The 19,316-nt window shown below is 40.5% G+C and overlaps 1 protein-coding gene across 2 annotated transcripts in view; it reads left to right on the forward strand.

The window, feature by feature from the left end:
* Nucleotides 1–19,316, forward strand: part of LOC124721859 (ubiquitin-conjugating enzyme E2-17 kDa) — an 84,289-nt gene that overhangs the window by 56,535 nt on the left and 8,438 nt on the right. The window contains exon 4 of one of the 2 annotated variants that reach the window (XM_047246995.1): nucleotides 18,214–18,632. The exons of the other annotated variant lie outside the window; for it this stretch is intronic. Coding sequence (XP_047102951.1) covers nucleotides 18,214–18,339 — 126 coding nt within the window. The 3' untranslated portion in view covers nucleotides 18,340–18,632. Of the gene's footprint in view, nucleotides 1–18,213; nucleotides 18,633–19,316 lie in introns of those variants that run through there. 2 annotated transcript variants of the gene reach the window in all.

The following is a 19,316-nucleotide window of genomic DNA, read 5'->3' on the forward strand; positions in this document are numbered from 1 at the left end:
ACGAGGGTGGTTTGAAAAGTTCTTGGAATGGAATAGAAAAAAAAGCACTTGCATCATTGAATCTTCTTTTATTTTTCAATGTAGTCTCCTTGTAGATTAATGAACTTGATCCAACAATGTTCCAGTGCCTTGCTCCCATCTTGAAACTGAGTTTCCTCCAGGCCTGCAAAATAGTTGTCAACTCCAGCTAGCAATTCTTTGTTTGAAGTGAATCTTCGCCCACCTAGAAAAATTTTCAGTTTTGGGAGGAGGTGGAAGTCTGACAGAGCCATATCAGGTGAATAAGGCGGGTGTGGCAGCAGTTCATACCTTAGTTTGTGTAATTTTTGCATGGTGACGGCATGTGTGCGAGCACATGTCGCGAGTAGCGGCACCCATCTTGTAAACAATTTTTTCATATCTCATTATTCAGTTAAAATATACCCTTTCAGATGACATCTGGCAAAGCGTGACCAATTTCAGGCACTTTCAATCGGCAATCCTCCATGACCATTTTGTGCACTTTTGCAATGATTTCTGGAGTAGTGACACATCTTGGCCGACCATTGCGCAGATCATCTAAACTCTCCCGAACAAATTTAAATTCATTTGTCCACTTGGCAACAGTTGAATATGAAGGAGCAGAGTCCGCCAGTGTGTTCTGGAAATCAGTGTGAATGGTCCTTTGCTTTCATACCTTTCTTTACGAAGTACTTAATCACTGCTCGAATCTCGATTTTCTCCCCCCCCCCCCCCTACACACACACACACACACACACACACACACACACACACACACACACACACACACACACCACCCCATCTTCCCAAATCACTTCGCGGGAATAACAACAGAGCCACGTCGCCACCCCAGCTCTCTTCCAAGAGCACTGATTTGACACACGTTTGCAGGCAACAGTCCAATGAATATCACGTGGACAACTCGTTGTGCTAGCGCTGACCTCTCGTGGTGATTCTGAGAACTTCTCAAACCACCCTCATATGTTGGAGTTGGTGGCATATTAGGTCATAAAAAATTAAATGCATTACCTTTGATTTGCAGGGAGACATAATAAGTGCAGTGTGGTATTCAGATTTTTGGAATATGTAGTGACTTTTGAAGATATGGTTAGGCAGGGAGCTAACAGCAAAGCCCAAACAATTTAAATACAGTCAAAACTGTCAGACTTTTGCCCCTTTCAAAATACATTCTGCCTTGCGTCTACATACATTTAACTTTGTGATGATGTTTAATCTTTGAGCAGGCATGCCAACATTTTGCTTGAGTAGGTACGTGGAGTGTTCAGTGCCCCACCTTCTGTGATAAGTTATTATTTCTGTAGGAATCGGTTAAATACTTACATGTTGCAGTGATAGTAATGTGCTTTTGTTTCAAAAGCGTTAATCAGCACCTGAATGAAGGTATTCATGATAGAAATACGTAACAAAGGGAAGAGAAATTACTTGCCTATTTTTTGATCCTTGTAATAAATACTGTTGTGAAAAGGTACTTCTACAGTTCAGTATTTGCTTAGATAAACTGATAATGGCACACACATTCAAAATTGTGAGAAAGGAATAATTACAACACGAGCGAGGGTGCAGGGTACGGAGTGCTCCACTACCATTTTCCTTACGAATCAGTGCAATACTGAGGGCTCTGAGGAACTGCCACATTGCAGGAGTCTGTGTTACACTACAGCACTAGAAATTCTGCAGTGGGGTACTGAGCGTCCACTTGAAGGTTAAAGAATGTAATTATCTGATTGGGTCTGTTACCTTATGTAATCAGCCAACATCACTACAGTTTGCTTTCATACACATGTATGGAAAATATGTCCAGGTCTTGTAATAACTTCTGGACTTTTTATTAAACTTTTCATGTTGATATCAAAACTTTTGAATGTATTTATGAACCAGAAAACCAGATATACAAATTTTCTCTTGAAGAAATTGAATCAAACTAGAATTCTAGATGTTTTGTCAAAAAGTCTGAACTACCCATGTGTTCATGAAATGTACAACTTATATATGTGCTTAAAAAGTAATTTCCCTCCATTTACATTTTCTCACAGCTTACACCACTTTCATCCCTTATAAAGTGTAAAAGAGAGGTCTCTCTGTAGTTGCATGCAGGTGGAGAGAGAAAATGGTAGTGTTTGCCATTTTAGTATTCACCGTTCTGAGACTGTTGAAGTTCATAACAAAGATGGTAAAGTTTACTTCACACCTAATAAGTACAATGGACAAAATATTGATTACTTCGAAGAGATATTGAGCTAATACCATGGAACACCACCTTTAGCTTTGGTAGTGGCAGCAGCTTAGTGAGAAAGACAGTCCACATTTTTCTTTATGTATGATACCCAGCAGAAGCCACTCATTGATGATTGGATCTTGTAGAGCTACCTAATTGCAGGGATGTTGATTGCTAAATTTCACCCACTGTTCCAGATAGTACCACACCTTTCTATGGGATTAAGATTGGGCGATTTGACGGACCAGTCAAAATGCAAAAGGGTGTCAGTGTTCCTCAGGTCAGAAATGTATGTGTGCAGCACTACTGTTATCACCTTGGAAGACAGGAATGTTCACAGCACACTTCTCATGAAGATGTAGAAAATGTCATCAAGAATGTTGAAATAAATTTCCTAGTTCATGTTTGCAATAACTTGAATAAGATGGGCCAAAATTGTGATACGAGAAACTCCCCCAAAACAGTACAGAACCACCACTGTCGTGAACTACACCCTCCACATGCTGTGGGTTAAATGCTACATCAAGTTGTTTGTGATCTTGAGGCCTTCTATTCTTATTTGAAAAGATGCAAAAAAAAAATTGACTCATTAGACTAAATTACATATCTTCAGTCATCTACTCTCTAGTTTCCCTGTTGTTTGGCCGTGTGAAGACATGCCTTTTGTGAAGTTTTGGACTCCAAATGTCCATTGCATGCAGTTCCATTGACAATGTCTGCTTGGAAACTCATTTAGATAGACCTGCATCTGATGGCAGTTGTAAGTACTGTTGGATTGGAAACTGATTCTCATTGCCAAGACATGACACTTGTTTCCAATCCCTGTCAGTTAGGAACTTCTTATGATAGCTTTCCCAATGTTGTGTTACATGGCTGTGAGTGGTACATGATTCCTTGTAGACATGTTGAACGATGTGAGTGGATAAACCAATAAATCGGGGAAACTTCACTCACAGCTAGACATGTTAGCTCATTTCTGCCATTCTGTCGTGTTTCCACAAGGATCCATCTTACAGTGCTGATTCCATACAATCAACTGGCACATGCATGCTTGCATGATGAATTACTGCCATCACTTACATCAGCAGTGGAAGTCACATAACTTCCTGACACCAGTTCTGCACCATATACAGCCTTCCAAGCAATCAGGCTGCTTTTTCAAGGGGATGACTTGTATTTTGTCTAGTGAGCTTGTTTTTTGAATCTAAATTAATGGTATGTCTAGTGTTACTCAGTCCATCAAATACTTTGTTATTCAGCTCTGCAAAGAACTATTAGATGGGTGAAAAAGATTGGTCTGCATATTATGGAATAAGGTGTAATTAGATGAATGAAGAACACTAACTTCACTTAACGAAGGTTTATACAGCACTTGCATGTACAAGAGTGCAGAGCGAACTGCCTACGGCCCGAACACATACAGTATATATACAGCTACAGAACATTCCATTACAATGATTCTTGGCTCTTGTGGATGCTTCTGGAATGTACTCGAACTGAATATAGAAATTAAAATTGTACAGTCCAGGTAAGTTTTGAACTCACGACCCTCCATGCAACAGTTTAGTGTCATAACCACTAAACCACAGTGCTACTCAGCTTCTTCTGTGACATTGCTCCCTCCTTAAGAGAACAGCGTCTCGGTGTTATGTCATCCTAGTCTGGGAATGAGTCATCGGTCCTGCATACTCCATGCTCGAACAGTCCACGGGTGTACTGCCGGCCCATAGTGTTAAACGGGCACAATATTTCGGTGATCAGACATGTCGCCATCGTCAGGTACGCTGACGAACTGAGCTCCTGAGTGCGGGCGCCGTCTTAAATCCCCTCCCCTTGTGAGGCGTTCTCTCCGTGGTCCGTGTCTGCGTGTCAGTGGTCGGTGAGACACTGTTGTCGGCGTATGTGGTGGCGTTGGTGTAATTGCCTCATCCACCTAGTCACCTGTTCGTTTCCTTTGCTGAGCATCTTTTTAATTGGACTCAATACTGGTTCCCATGCCCTGCTGAGATTGTAGCTGCAACCTCAGTTGATAAGTCCATCCCTGGCACTTCTTTTGCTGCTACGCTCTTCATCACCTTTCCACTTGTTGCCTGTCACTGGAACTTCAAATTTACCCTGGGTTGCAGGATCCTTAAAGGGCTTCATTCGAAGGACGTGGACCGTATCTCTGATCTTTCGTCATCTTGTGTCGGGGCCGAAATCTTTAACTTCATAAGTAACATCAGATAACTGTCTTACAACCTTATAAGGTCCAAAGTAGTGCCTGAGGAGCTTCTCAGAGAGGCCAGCCTTCTGAACAGGAGTGAACATCCAGACGAGGTCACCAGGCTGGTAGACAACAGGGCGGTGGCTTGCGTCATACCTTCAGCTAACTGCCATGCCTTCTCAGCTCTGGTTCACACCTGGCTGATGTAGTAGTCGTCGTCGTCCACGTCAGCAGGATGTAACAGAAACACAGTGTCAATCGTCGTAGTCGCCTCACTCCCATGCACCAGGAAAAATGGCGTAAAACCTGCGGCGTCTTGTTCGGCAGTGTTGTAGGCAAACGTCACGAAAGGTAGCACCTCATCCCAGTTGCTCTGCTCAACATTGATGAACATTGGTAGCATGTCGGCCAAGGTCTTATTAAGGCGTTCAGTAAGCCTGTTAGTTTGCGGATGGTAGGCAGTCGTCATGTGATAAGTAATGTTCCACTGACAGTTTATCTCTGTTACAAGATGCGATTGAAAAACTTTCCCTCAATCCATAATTAACGACCTTGGGGCACTGTGTTTTAATAAAATGTCTTCCAAGATGAATTTGGCTACCTTGGCCGCTTCGGCTGTTTTCACGGCTTTTGTAATGGCATAGCATGTCAGATAATCAGTGCAAACAATAACCCATCTATTGCCACTAGCAGACATTGGAAATCGTCCGAGGTGGTCAATCCCAACATGCTGGACAAGCATTTAGGCTAGTGGAATTGGTGTGAGTCGGCCAGGTGGTTTCTGAGGAACTGCCTTTCTCCTCTGATGCGCTCCACAGTGTGACACATAGTGATGGACACTCCTAAATAAACCCCACCAGAAAAATCTCGTGTGGATTCTGTCGCATGTCTTAATAAATCATAAATGTCCAGCCTCATGTGTGTGATGGAATTTCTGTAGAACATCTAAGTGCATATGTTTAGAAATCACTGGTAACCACCTCTTTCCAAACAGATCAAAGTTTTTCTTGCGAAGTAATCCATTAACTATCTTAAATTGTCCCTTCACATCCTCTGACCAATTTAAGGCAAACATAATTTGAGATATCTTGGCGTCCTCCTCCTATTCGGCAGAGAAGTCCTGGAGTGCAGCAAGACAGTCACTATCTTCATCAAAGTCTTGATGGTCTTGTACAGGGTTTCTTGAGAGACAGTTGGCATCTTGGTGTTTTCTTCCACTTTTGTACACTAAGGCAATGTCATACTCTCAAAGGCGTAGTTCCCACCTGGTGAGTCGTTCGGTTGGATCCGTCAGACCTGTCAACCAGCAAAGTAAATGATGGTCTGTAACAACTGTGAATGGCCTTCCATAGAGATACTGTCGAAATTTGCACATGGCCCAGATCACAGCAAGACATTCTCTTTCTGTAGTTGAGTAGTTTCTCTCAGCTTTAGTAAGTGTGCTAGAAGCATAGGCTATAACCTTCTCTTTTCCATTGGAAATGTGGACCTAAACAGCACTGTTAGCATACCTGCTGGCATCTGTGTGTAGTTCCGTAGGTGCTCTCTCATCATACAGACCAAGTACAGGGTCAGTTGTCAGAGCTTTTTGCAGCACATAGAAAGAATCTTGTTGAGCACCATCCCAGATAAATTTAGCATCAGCTTTTAGCAACGCTTGGAGTGGCCTGGCTTTTGTACAAAACTCTTTGATAAAACAACGGTAATAAGAACATAATTCGAGGAAGCTTCTCACATCTCAAATACTTTTAGGAATAGGAAACTCCGTTGTTGATCTCACTTTTTCTGGGTCTGGCCTCAAACCTTCATTTGACACAAGGTGTCCAAGTATTTTGATTTGTTTTGCTCCAAAGAGACACTTTCTTGGATTAAGTTTCAGTCCGCCTTGTTGGAGACACTTGAGAACGGCCCGTCAGTCTTTTTATATGTTCATCAGATGTCTCTGAGAACACTATAATTTCATCTAAATAACAAAGACACATCATCCACTTCAGGTGCCTTAGAAGATTATCCACCATCCGTTTGAAAGTTGCTGGTGCATTACACAAACCAAACAGCATTACCTTAAACTCATACAGGCCCTCAGGAGTGATGAATGCAGTTTTCTCACGATCAGGCTCATCTACTTCAATTTCCCAGTATCTCCAGTTCATGTCCGTGGTTGAGAAAAACTTAGCCCCCTTCAGACAATCTAGTGTATTGTCAATTCGTGGAAGAGGGTAAACGTCCTTTTTAGTTATCTTGTTAAGCATCCTGCAATCAACACAAAAGCGCCAACTGCCATCCTTCTTTCTGACGAGGCCCACTGGTGACGACCATGGGCTCTGTGAATGGTGAATGATGTTATTCTTCATCATTTTCTCTACCTCGTCGCGAATTATTCGACATTCTGTTGCTGACACACGGTATGCTCTCTGGCTTGAAGAATGGCAGGTAGCTCCTTCTGTTGTTCCTTAGTGAGATCTGGTGATAGTCAAGCTAGAAGATCATGTGTTGTTGTGGTAGCGCTAATTTCCCTCACAGACTCGGCATGGGAGGTTTCTGTGACGCTCAGCTGTTCTTCAATTAACGACTCAGCGTTTGCTGCTCACATGCATCTTGAAAGGATATGCAGTTCTCGGCGACAGTTAACAATCCACAATTCACCGATGCCATTCTTAAATGAGGTGGCAGAGACTGGGATGACAAAGTTATTCTTCAGTGGTATACTTCTCTTTCATTCCACTAAAAGATCCATGGGTAGATGTATGGCATGACACGTGACAGTTACCTTTCTAGTGCTGACTCTAGGAATGATCACTTCATCCAGCACACACATTCTCCACACACTGGGATGCGCATCTTCCCATCCATTCGTCTAGCAACCACAATCTATAATTGCCTGAGAGGCTTTCAAAAAGTCCCATCCAAGAATGATGTCATAACTTTACTCTTGTAAGACGATGAATTCTGAGGACTGTGCATGGCCATTTATACCCACACAAATGCTACATCTTCCTGTAGGTTTTACATATTTCCCATTAGCCACCGTCAGCAGAGATGTTTCGTTGTCGATGAATACGGTTTTCTGCAACTGGCGATGGTACTTCTCCGAAGTGACAGAATATGATGCTCCAAAGTCCACAAGAGCTTGGGGTAGTTGGTCATCCATGAGGATATCAACGTAGTTTCCTATCATTTCTGTAGTGGCCTCACTTCCAAGGGAGGTTGCGCCCTTTAGTTTTCCAGGTTGCAGTGGCTAGGTGATTGGCTGGAGCTTCTAAACAGCGATGGAGACCTTGATCGGTGCGTTGGGGAGTGTCCTCTCCAGTGCCTAGCTTGCGGCGATGGTGACCTACGTCTTCCTGCACCCACATCTTCTTGTTCATCTTAGTCGTCCCGGAGTTGGCGTCAGCTAAGATCAGTCTGCTGTCTTATGGTGTGGGCGTCATCAAATATCCGCCGCCTTTCTTGACAATAGCACACCACATGTCCCGGTCGTCTACAGTGGAAACATTCTGGTTGGTTATCCTGGGTCCTCCAGACGCCAGTCTTCCTTGGTGCCCAAACAGTTTCCTCATGTGGCATTGTAGGAATGTAACTCCGCCTCGGTCTTGACTCTTTAAACGCTTTAAAGGGAAATGAAAGACAAGAGATTGGGTTCAATGTCTGTTCCACTTCCTCTGTTATGACCTCTTGAAGCGTCTCAGTTTTTTGCTCGCTGTCCAATCCAAGTGCCTTCTGAACTTCATTCTCACTATTTGATGAAGAACACTTGTGAAATCAGTTGCTTCCTCCATCGCAGACATCGATATGATGTTTGGAAGCCATTCAAACTTCTTGTGTGTAATTCTTTTTTGATGCATTGTCTCTATATAATGGCACCATTTTATGAAGTAATCTGCTGTGGAAACCATCTTCAGGAGTAGGGCTTGATACATGTCCTCAGCAACACCCTTCATTAAATGTGCAACCTTATCTTCCCCCTTCATTCTAGGATCCACTATTTTACACAGCTCAAAGATGTCTTGAATGTAGGATGCTGTAGTTTCTCCTGGACGCTGTGCCCTACTTTATCTTCAACCTTGCACTTCTGTCATTGTCTGTCACCAAAATACTTGTGCAGTTCCGACTGGAATACTTCCCAGCTTGTGATTTTCTCCTTGTTGTTCTCATACCATTGCTTGGCAGTGCTCTCCAAGTAGAAAAATACGTTAGCCAAACACACGGTGTCATCCCATTTGTTAAATTTGGCTATACGCTCATGTTCCTTCAGCCACTTGTTTGGATCTTGGCCATCATCACCAGAGAACCCAGAAGGATGTCTCATGTGGTGGCACACAGTTGCTGTCATCGTAACATCCTCTTCTTCTGCCTCCGATAGATTGCGATCTGTTGAATATGGCCCGAACTTGGGTTTCTCGCCAAATAAATGGCGGCTCTGTCGTGGCATGATGGGAGCCACTGTGTCGTCGATAATGTGCGCTATCGCAGGTTCCAATACCTAGCGTCTCCACCAGAATAATGTCACGTAGAAGAAGGTGTAAGTAGATGAATGATGAACACTGACTTCACTTTACGAAGGTTTATTCAGCACTTGCATGTACAAGAGTGCGGAGCGAACACACACAGTATATATACAGCTACAGAACATTCCAGTACAATGATTCTTGACATTAGTGGATGCTTTTAGAATGTACTCAAACTGAATATAGAGATTAAAATTATAGAGTCCAGGTAAGTTTTGAACTCGCGACCCTCCATGCAACAGTTTAGTATCATAACCACTACACCACGGTGCCACTCAGCTTCTTCTGTGACAATATGTTTTCACAATGCTAATGTGTTTTACATTCACATAACTTGAAAGTGTGTCAGGTATCTCTTTTAAAGAAAAATGTAGTCAGGAATTGTTAAGGGCAAGGTGCTAATCACCATGAAGGAGATAACAACAGAAGGCAGCTTTCATTATTTAGAGACCATACCCGCCGCCGATAATGCATGACTAACAAAGACGTGCAGTGTGTGTGGTCAGTAGAGGAAATGTTATGCATTGCACTACTATCATCAGATTTGCTAAGAACAGTTAGCTCTTTGTAGAGAAGAATGCTTCAAGACCATCGTCAGTAAAAAGTATTTGATTTTTTTATCATCATTTGCAAAACAGGAAAAAAAGTGCATTTTGTATCTAAGACTAAGGACACTCATCAGTTTTTGGTTTCCTCATCTGAAAGAAATAGGGAAAAAAATCTGTTACACCATGCACAGACAATTTTACTGTACCTTAGGATGGCTCCTGTTTTTTCTTGTTTGATTTTTTTTCCTTGTGATACCCTTCACCTACAAACCCCCACCCTCGCTTTTTGACTTAATAATTAATATTGCTGCATAAGCTTTTACAATTCAATTTTGTGGGTTGTTTTATTATAGTTCTTGAAATTTTGCTTCCTGACATTTCATCAGTAACTACATTGGATCTCGTTTGATGTGCTCTTCGTTCTGCTGAGGTTTGCTGACTGACAGGTTGGGAGTCAGAGAGTAAAACATTAAGACTGTGAAAGGGAGCCTAGGTAGAATTTACACTTTATTGACAGAGAGAATACTTATCAGAGATAAAACTTAAATATCAAACTGTCATCTTTCAGAGGTAAAACTTGTCTATCGAATCTTTAGAGCTGTTGTTCATGTATCACTAATTGTCATGGCTTGTTTTCTGTTAAAATTGGCCCCATGTTTATATATTGTATGGATAATAGTTTGTCATTTTAATAGATAAAATTTTGGCTTAGAAATTTTTGTGTATAAAAATTAGTGATTGCAGGACTCAATAGATTATTCATTGAGACACCATTGACTTGCTCGTAGAATTCATCATCTCACTGGGACTGACTAGAAGTAAGGTAGTGTCTGAAAAGAGTAGCAAAGTACCCTAAAATCTACGGAGTCATGGGATTACTAATTTTTTTACGGAAAACTTTGAACAATAGTCTCTAGAAGAAACAAATAAGAAACCAAGCAAGCAAGCTTTTCTGTTGTTTGATGCTCCACATTAAAGATTTCTCAAAAATGAGTCCTTTTTTTTTACGATAGGTTATGCAAAAGCATGGCTAAAACTGTAATTGGAATGGAGATAGCTTCATTGTTTCACGGGTTTCACTTCAGATAAGGTTGTAGAAGGTTCACAGTATTTAGACGAGACAGCTGCTCATCATCTTCAGGTGCTTACTGACATGTTGTTGCAATGGCTCGCCAATATATGTGCCGACTCGTTAGAAAAGCATAGGTGTCAAGGGTTGAGGCTATAATGTCATCGTAGACAAATCATAGAGCACGGCGACATCTAGTGCCTCCTGCCGGACAAACGGGCCATAGGCTAATCATTCGCAACGCCGGAAAAGCGTGGCCACAAATAGCGGCCTAGTTCGCTTGCGGGCAGTGTGTCGATGCCGAGTGTAAGTGTGTGGCCTTTGATTCTCCATCTGTGTTGACTCGGATTTGTCAGTCTGTGGCTGGTGATGCCTTAGTACTGCCATTGCTGGTTCCCATGCATTGCTCAGTTGGAATTCTGTCTCTCTATTAATCATGTCGTTACTCATATGAATTTCGACTGCTTCTGTAATCGCGGTCTCCCAGTATGTGGAAGCAGGCAAAAGGATCTTTGTCTCTGTAGTTCATGCTGTGTCCAGTGTCAAGACAGTATTCAGCCACAGCAGACTTTTCTGTCTTACCCAGTCTCGTGTGATGTCTGTGTTCAGCACATCTATCCTTAACAGTGCAACATGTCTGGCCAGTGCGTGATTTCCTACACTGGCACGGGATTTTATATATCCCTAGTCTCCTTAGACCTAGGTCGTCTTTAACAGAACCCAGCATAGTTTGCACTCACGCTGAAGGTCGGAAGACACATTTTATTTGATGTTTTTTGAACAGCCTGCCAATCTTAAAGGACACGCCACCAATATTTGGTAGAAAAACCATTCTCGTGGAGTTCTCTGTTTCTTATGGCTGTTCTTGAGCTTTAGTGCGTACAGGTTTAAATGGTTATGGATCTGTTTATCAGAGTACCCTTTTGTACAAACACAGAGTGAAGATGGCTGAGCTCTGCTGATAAGCTAGTTAGTGTATATATTGGCGAGCCATTGCAGCAACACGTCAGTAAGCATTTGAAGATGATGAGCAGATGTCTTGTTGAAATATTGTGCAACTTCCACAACATTATCCGATGTGACGCCAATGAAACAATTACTACATCGGAAAAGTCTAACGGCACGGAATGGAGAGTGTTGGAAGTAGGGTATCTCAGTTTGAGGTCACGTCTAGAGCCAAAGTTAAATACGTGGGAAATCAACAGTTACTATAGATGATTTTCATTGTTGATTATACACAGTTTTCTACATTGATAAAGGGAGTCCAAATTCAATTTTTGATTCACTAACCATCAAGTTACAGATATTAGTAAACTGCTGGCCTCGGATTTAAATTTTGTATCAGGGAATAGGGAAAATGCCAAATTTCACATTTTGTAAAAACTGTTGATTTTGGGTTATCTTGCTAAAAATCACAGATTTCTCATTATTTTTCATTCTCTCTGTTACACTAAATTTTCTTGTCTGTATTATACACAGTTGTCCTTCACATTTAGAAAAGCACGCACAGCACCTATAGATAGATAGATAGATAGATAGTGAGTGAGTGAGTGAGTGAGTGAGTGAGTGAGTTCTGTTCTTTTTATATATCTGAAGGAAGACTGTGTCCGATAGATTAGTTTTCTTTTAAATATACTTGTCGGCCATTCAGTGCCTCCTCTGTGTGGTGAGTAGTAATTTATTCTAATTCATATTGTTGTATTCCATCTCAGATTTCCATTGTTTGATTTAGCCATGGGAATTAGTGATGTGTGGACACTAGCTCTAAATAATCAGTATCCAAGTTGGATCTTTGACAATGATTATCTCTGCCGATCACATATAAACTTCTGTCATGCCTCCTTTTCATGGTATTACTTGTTCAGTCTAAGAAGTTACAGTATGATGGCTGATGGTAGTAGCTGTTTCGAGTGGTCTCATTTGGTGCTGACACTTTTTTTGGTGCAGCTGACCTAATCAACTATAGTTAGCAGGTGACGAAGTTTGCAATGTGTCTACATACTCGTAAACAAAAGTTGGCATAACACACACAGTTATAGGTCACAGAAATATAATTTGTTCATATGTTCAACAAAGATCATCTTTGCCCACATTATTGAAACCTGAGGTAGGTTGTGTCAGGAAACAAATGAATATTGGTCTGAAGATATACATCTTCTATCAAAACATCTACTGCTGTAAGCTGCTCTGCATAACTCTTTTTTAGAGTGAATAAGCTATATTCATGTCACTCTCCAATATCTGATCTGTTGGTCTGCAAAATTGAGCAGACCTAGGAGCACCTCGGAAGATGTCCATCACATCTATAGATGGAAATATCGGGGTGGATAAAGTTTCATGGACTATGACCATACAACCCGGAAGATTCACCAGCAATGAAGACAGCTGGTCGTGAAAGCATTCATTGTATGATACTCTATAAAACGACTATGTACAATGTTTGTGTGAGAAAAGATGAGAAAACTGTGTTCTTTTAAAATTGTGTATTCTGTGTTAAAGTTTCTCTTTTGTACGTCGGAAATGGTGCTTTGGCTGCAAAAAGGGTACAGGCCTCGTCTCACAAACACAGGTCTGGAGAATACAATTATGACAAATTGCAGTTTCTCCATATGATATTTCAAATTCATCACGGAGTGGGAGTGGGAGTGGGAGTGGGAGTGGGAGTGGGAGTGGGAGTGGGAGTGGGAGTGGGAGTGGGAGTGGGAGTGGGAGTGGGAGTGGGAGTGGGAGTGGGAGTGGGAGTGGGAGTGGGAGTGGGAGTGGGAGTTCGTTTTGTATATCTGAAGGAAGACTGTGTCCAATAGATTAGTTTTCTTTTAAATGTGCTTTTCAGCCACTCAGTGCCTCCTCTGTGTGGTGAGTAACAATTTATTCTAATTCATATTGTTGTTATTCTATCTTAGATTTTCCATTGTTTGATTTAGGCATATTGAGTGAATAAATTGCTGTTACTATCCACTTTTCATGAAGGTGTAGATACTGGAACATGGTAAGGTACTCTGACATGTTGCTTCATTATGAAAGGTTGAAGTTAAATCTAAAAACTCTCTGTAATTCTCTATAAGCTGCTGTTATCTCAAAGTGTCTCAAACAAAATAAAGGATTTGGAGGCATGTCGAGTTCATTAAAGTGTTCCATGACCATTTCATGCAAAATGCCATTTTGGAATATATCAACTTTGGTTCCAGACAAAGTGTTCTGTAATTTTTCAAGAATAGAGTACTCATATCTGTATGTGTACAGCTCATATTTTCCTCAAAAGTGCTTTGTTCTCAGCTCATGTATCAGAATTCATGTTTTTTCTCACAATATCATCATTTCCAGTGCAACTAGTGCGGCATTTTCTCGCACAGGTACTGTACGTACTATTAGATTGTAAAAGGAAACCATTAACACTGAAGACAGTTTGTGTCCAGTTATTTTGTGCTACTAACATCAGAGAAAATTTTTTTTTTTTTCTGTAAATGTTGAGAATGAGAGCACTCAGTGACTTGAAACCAACTTTACACACAATTTCAAACGTTTTTTAGAGTTTTTCTCACTAACACTCCTCACAGAAAGATGAAAGAAATAAAGTTTGTCACTTACTACATTTCGCTGTTCATGCAGTGAAACTGGTGCATCAGGAATAACCTTTTAATTTATTACTTCTTTATTACTATTTTTATGAGCAACATGTTTCGGAGATGGTATCCACATATATCACTTGCCGTACCTGCAAAATTATATCATTGTACAACACACAGTTCAGGAACTATGATATCATAAACATTGAGCAGCTTGAAAACAAAACTGCAGGGCAGAATTTTCAACAGATACAGGTGAAATATGTGTGAAATATGTTTAAAAAGTTCTTCCTTAAACCCCTGTATCGGATTCAGCCAAACTTAATACACATTACTTACTGGAGGGGGAAGGAGGAGGTGGATAGACAGGGGGGGTGGGGGGGAAGGAGGAGGTGGATAGACTGAGGGGGGGGGGGAGAAGGAGGAGCCGTGTTGACAGAGGGGGCAGGGGAAGGAGGAGGTGGATAGACAGAGAGGGGGAAGGAGGAGGTGGGTAGACAGAGGGGGGGAAGGAGGAGGTGGGTAGACAGGGGGGGAGGAGGAGGTGGGCAGACGGAGGGGGGGAAGGGGGGAGGAGGAGGTGGGCAGATGGAGGGGGGGAAGGGGGGAGGAGGAGGTGGGCAGATGGAGGGGGGGAAGGGGGAAGGAGGAGGTGGGCAGATGGAGGAGGGAAGGGGGAGGAGTAGGTGGGCAGACGTAGGGGGGGGGAAGGGGGAAGGAGGAGGTGGGCAGATGGAGGGAAGGGGGAGGAGTAGGTGGGCAGATGGAGGGGGGGGGGGAGGAAGTTTGCAGACAGAGGGGGGGGGGGTAGGAGGAGGAGGTGGACTAAAAGAAGATTGAAATAAATAACGTATCCGGGCAAGGTTGGATACTCATGTTGTTAGGTAATAGATGGGATATTACAATTATGAACTTGTCTTATAAGAGCAGCCCTACTCTACCTATCTGACCTCACAACCTACAGTTGCACATATTTGCTCCAAGTGTGTTCGTACCTGGCTTTGTTTGAATGTGTGCTGAGTTGTTTAATTTACAGACACATTATTCTTACTGAAATGTAGTCTTTCATTTTTAGTGAATGTATTGATCCATTTCTTTTGTAGAGTCCTATGACTGAAGTGTGGTCTACATACAGTACTGTACTGTCATCTAGTGCCGAAAGCACATACCACTTCCAGGAATGCCATACTTGACCAGCTGAAAGTTTGAGCACACACTCAAGTTAATAACATTGAAATTATGCTTTTTCCACAAAACTTTTTAAGGTGTCAGTTACTTACCACCACAGTACGCCAACTAAATTTTCGTATCATTTTCTTGTTATAAATACCCCTTTTAAACGTCAAGAAACAAACCTAAGTTTCCTATGTGAGATTACAGGTGGAACTACGGTTATATGTGGTGAATAGCAGCAGTGTGTTCATACTTGTGATTTCATATTATCAAAGATTTTCCCCCCATTTTGCTGTCCAATCCTCTTCTCTAACTTTCTTTCATGCTGGAGTTCCAGAAGATAAAGTGGTATTTACCAGTTAATTGTGTCCCAGCAAATGGTGGCTCTAAATTTTGCACCATATGAAATAAACTTGGTATTTTTTGTGCAGTTTTACTGACTTCCGGCTGCTGGTTTGATTACTGTATAGCTCTTTTGGTGTAAAGTAAAACGATATCTTCTCAAAAGTGACAAATTGACACACAAAATCAGATTCATTCTCTTTTAAAATTATCCTGACATAGATGAGATCTGTATTTCATGAAAATGTTTTGTTGAAACGTATAGTTAGTGTTCTTGGTTCTCCCACCTACACACAAGCCAAATGTCTAACCCCGTTATTGGTACCCATAGTTAGAAACTGTGGACCTCACTGTAAAAACTGACTGAACATAGTAATAGATGGTTTGAGAAAGAAAGTTGACAGTCAGTTAAATGTTTTGTGTACTACAAGTAAACACATGCTGACTTGGTGCACAGAACTTTCACCAGCTTGCCCAGAATGATCAGTTTTAAATATGTTGGTTCATAAAGCTACAACTATTTTTGAAACAGGCCACCTGGATTCAGAATACTTCCACTGCACATGTTTTGAAATATTGGGAATGGGTATGCTGAATAGACATTAATGTAATACTATTTAAAATATGAAAATGTTGAGATATGACCCATATATAGATGACCCACATATAGAGCTCTTTCCTGTCTGTGGGGTTACTTCTAGTAAAATGGTTGGGTCCTGCACAGGTGAGGTATTAGACTTGCTTTTTTCCCACCCGTGATGAGATGCTACACTCTGTAAGAGGTAGTCTTGTCCTTGAGATTCCTGGAATTAGTAACACTACTATTAGGTTTGGGAGCAATCATATTGTTTGGTCCATACACATTCTTGGAATGTACTAAACTGCAAGGTATTAAATACTGATATTTGGCTAAACTGGCATCTACTGAACACAGCCTCTAAAACGAGGCTGTTGAGATCAGAATGTGTGTAACAGCTACTATAACTGGGACCATGACTACAACCTTAGTGGTGTATGGAAGCAAGTCTCAATGCTGAGAGGTAACAGAGTAGTAGTTGATAACCCTTTGATATTGTCTATATCAGATTTTTTATATACGTAGTTTGATGCATTGTGGATGAGTCGATCGTAATTTCATACAATCCCTACCTGAATAAAGCTCTCTTGAAACTCTTGTTTCAGCATCTTGGAGTCTGTTTGTCTGTACATGCTTTTGTGGCACCTGAATAGATATGAAGTGGAATCTTGATAATTCTCAGATGACTACATTAACTCTTTTATTCTATATGCCAGTTACAGATGCATTCTTAACATTAAACTGTTCAAAACTCAAGATCTTCCAATACAGTAACACCCAACATAGATGTAATAGTTAAATGTCACATTATAGTTAATGGTCACATTATAGTCACAATTGTTTTGTTAATTATAAATTTGAGCTGCCAAACTTTGGCCAGAGTCAAAGTTAAAGTTTCATTTAAGGATGGCATTTATTCTACCATAGCTTTCTTTCTTCTGTTTAGATTAGTTTGGAATTGTGGATCTTTCAGAGGTCTTTGACTTTTTGTCATGCCAACATTGCTTCATTGTGGTGGGGAGGAGGGGGAGAGGGAAGGGGAAGGGAGATTGGGAGGGAGAATTCTCATCCTTGGTACTTCTTCTTTCTGTGGTTACATATCTCCTCCTCCTGTAGACCCATTTTGGCATATTCAGTGTGTATAACAATTTCATTATTTTAAATACCACATACAATCACAGAGGGGGAAAAAATGCAAATAGTCAAATTGCAGTGTTGTGGTTCATGAGCAGCTGTTTCAAGTATATCTTGACAAGACATACTTAATCAACATGGACGCTTTACAACAAATACATTTGAAAGGTATTTTCTGATGAGTAACTAAGTTGCTAAAATAGGTATTAAAAGTGATTTTAGTCAGAGGTTCGTAACTGTCAGAACTGTCGTCCAAAAAATTAGATGATAAGCAAATATAATTGTAACTCTCAAATATTACCTCAGTTCAAACTAACATGAAAATGGAGTCGGTGCGCCACGGAAACAGTGATTTCTGTCTTCAGGATGCTGTATGGATTCCGCCCAAATTCCTCAAATAACCACTGGACAAGAACTGCTGCTAATACGCTATTACCATAATCATATGTAGCCAAGTGTATATCTCTTTGTTAACTAGAGGAAACATTAGAAGCTTGAGATACATATTTGTCAGAGAAAGAAATTGTTTAGGGAGTATACATTTACTTTGAAGTTTATTGTTTATGTTTTTTGTAGGCAGCAAATATGTATTGACATCCTCAGGATAGTGACATAATTTCAGATAAATTTAAGTATTTTAGGCATGGTAAACGTATTGCTGTGTTCGGGTCAGTATATTCCTAAGGTGGTGAAATGTGAGCTTCTGCTACATGTGATCACATGCTGTAGCTAAAATCATTGTTTCAGAGTTCACACACACACACACACACACACACACACACACACACACACACAGGGTAATAATAGTATGCTGTTTGTTTTTGTACAGACTAATTTATTCTTTCTAATTTCAGTCACTATTAAGTGATCCAAATCCAAACTCTCCTGCAAATTCTATGGCAGCCCAACTTTATAAAGAGAACAGAAGAGAATATGAGAAGAGGGTCAAAGCAAGTGTGGAACAGAGTTTTTTAGATTAGTGCTCTCTCCTTTTGACACCACTTAAGACATTAATAGTGGCTTAAAACGTTTATATAAACTGCAGAGTGCTTGAATTTTATAACTGACTCGTTCAGACGTATTTATTGTCTCCAGTTTTATTGAAATAGTCAAATAATTTAACTGAATGTTGAGTTAGGTTTTGATTCATTGTTGATTTATTATTTTATTTTGCTTTACATGTATTTACTAATACTGTAATTATTTTTGTGATCTTTTACGTGAAACTCGTTAATGGTTTTGTGATCGTGTATGTGTCAGTGTTAATGTAATATTTTAACATTAAAGTCACATATGTGTGCCTGAAAAGTGAACATTATTTGAAAAATGTAGATTACATCATTTTGTAACATGAACAAATGTTTTTAATCTTTTGTTACAATTTCCAATTTGACTGCTTTATCAAAGATTGCTTTGATTTATTAGTATCAAATGAATTAACAGTTTATTAGAAAATGAAGTAAAATTTACTTCATTGTTCGATCACATAATCTGTATTAGATGTACCTTTTTATCTAAAGTTTATTAATATAAACCTAATGATATAAAAAATGCTGCGAATTGTCACTTTGTTGAGCCCTCATTGATCTGAATGACCTAGATTACTAGATTGTGCTGACGACCAGATCAGAACACAGTTCAGCTGTGGCTCTGTTGTAGTGCTGAATACCTTCTTCAGATGCAACTGAAATCCAAATCATGTGAAGTAAAAAAAAAAAAACATGGTAATAAAGTGCTGATACTTCACTTGTCATTTAAATTTACACTGATTTTATATATTCTTATAGTTGTCATGGTGCTAAATCACTTATTCAGCAGTAAACTTTGTGACAATGTGCATTCATATTTGTCTTCCAAAGTTCTGAGTTTTCTTTCATACACAGAATTAGCTATTCCATGAACTGAAGCAATTATAAGAAACTAGTTGCCACATTGTATTGTGGTTAATTGTGACACA

The sequence above is a fragment of the Schistocerca piceifrons genome, chromosome X (assembly GCF_021461385.2).
Source record: "Schistocerca piceifrons isolate TAMUIC-IGC-003096 chromosome X, iqSchPice1.1, whole genome shotgun sequence".
In the NCBI taxonomy this organism is placed as follows: domain Eukaryota; kingdom Metazoa; phylum Arthropoda; class Insecta; order Orthoptera; family Acrididae; genus Schistocerca; species Schistocerca piceifrons.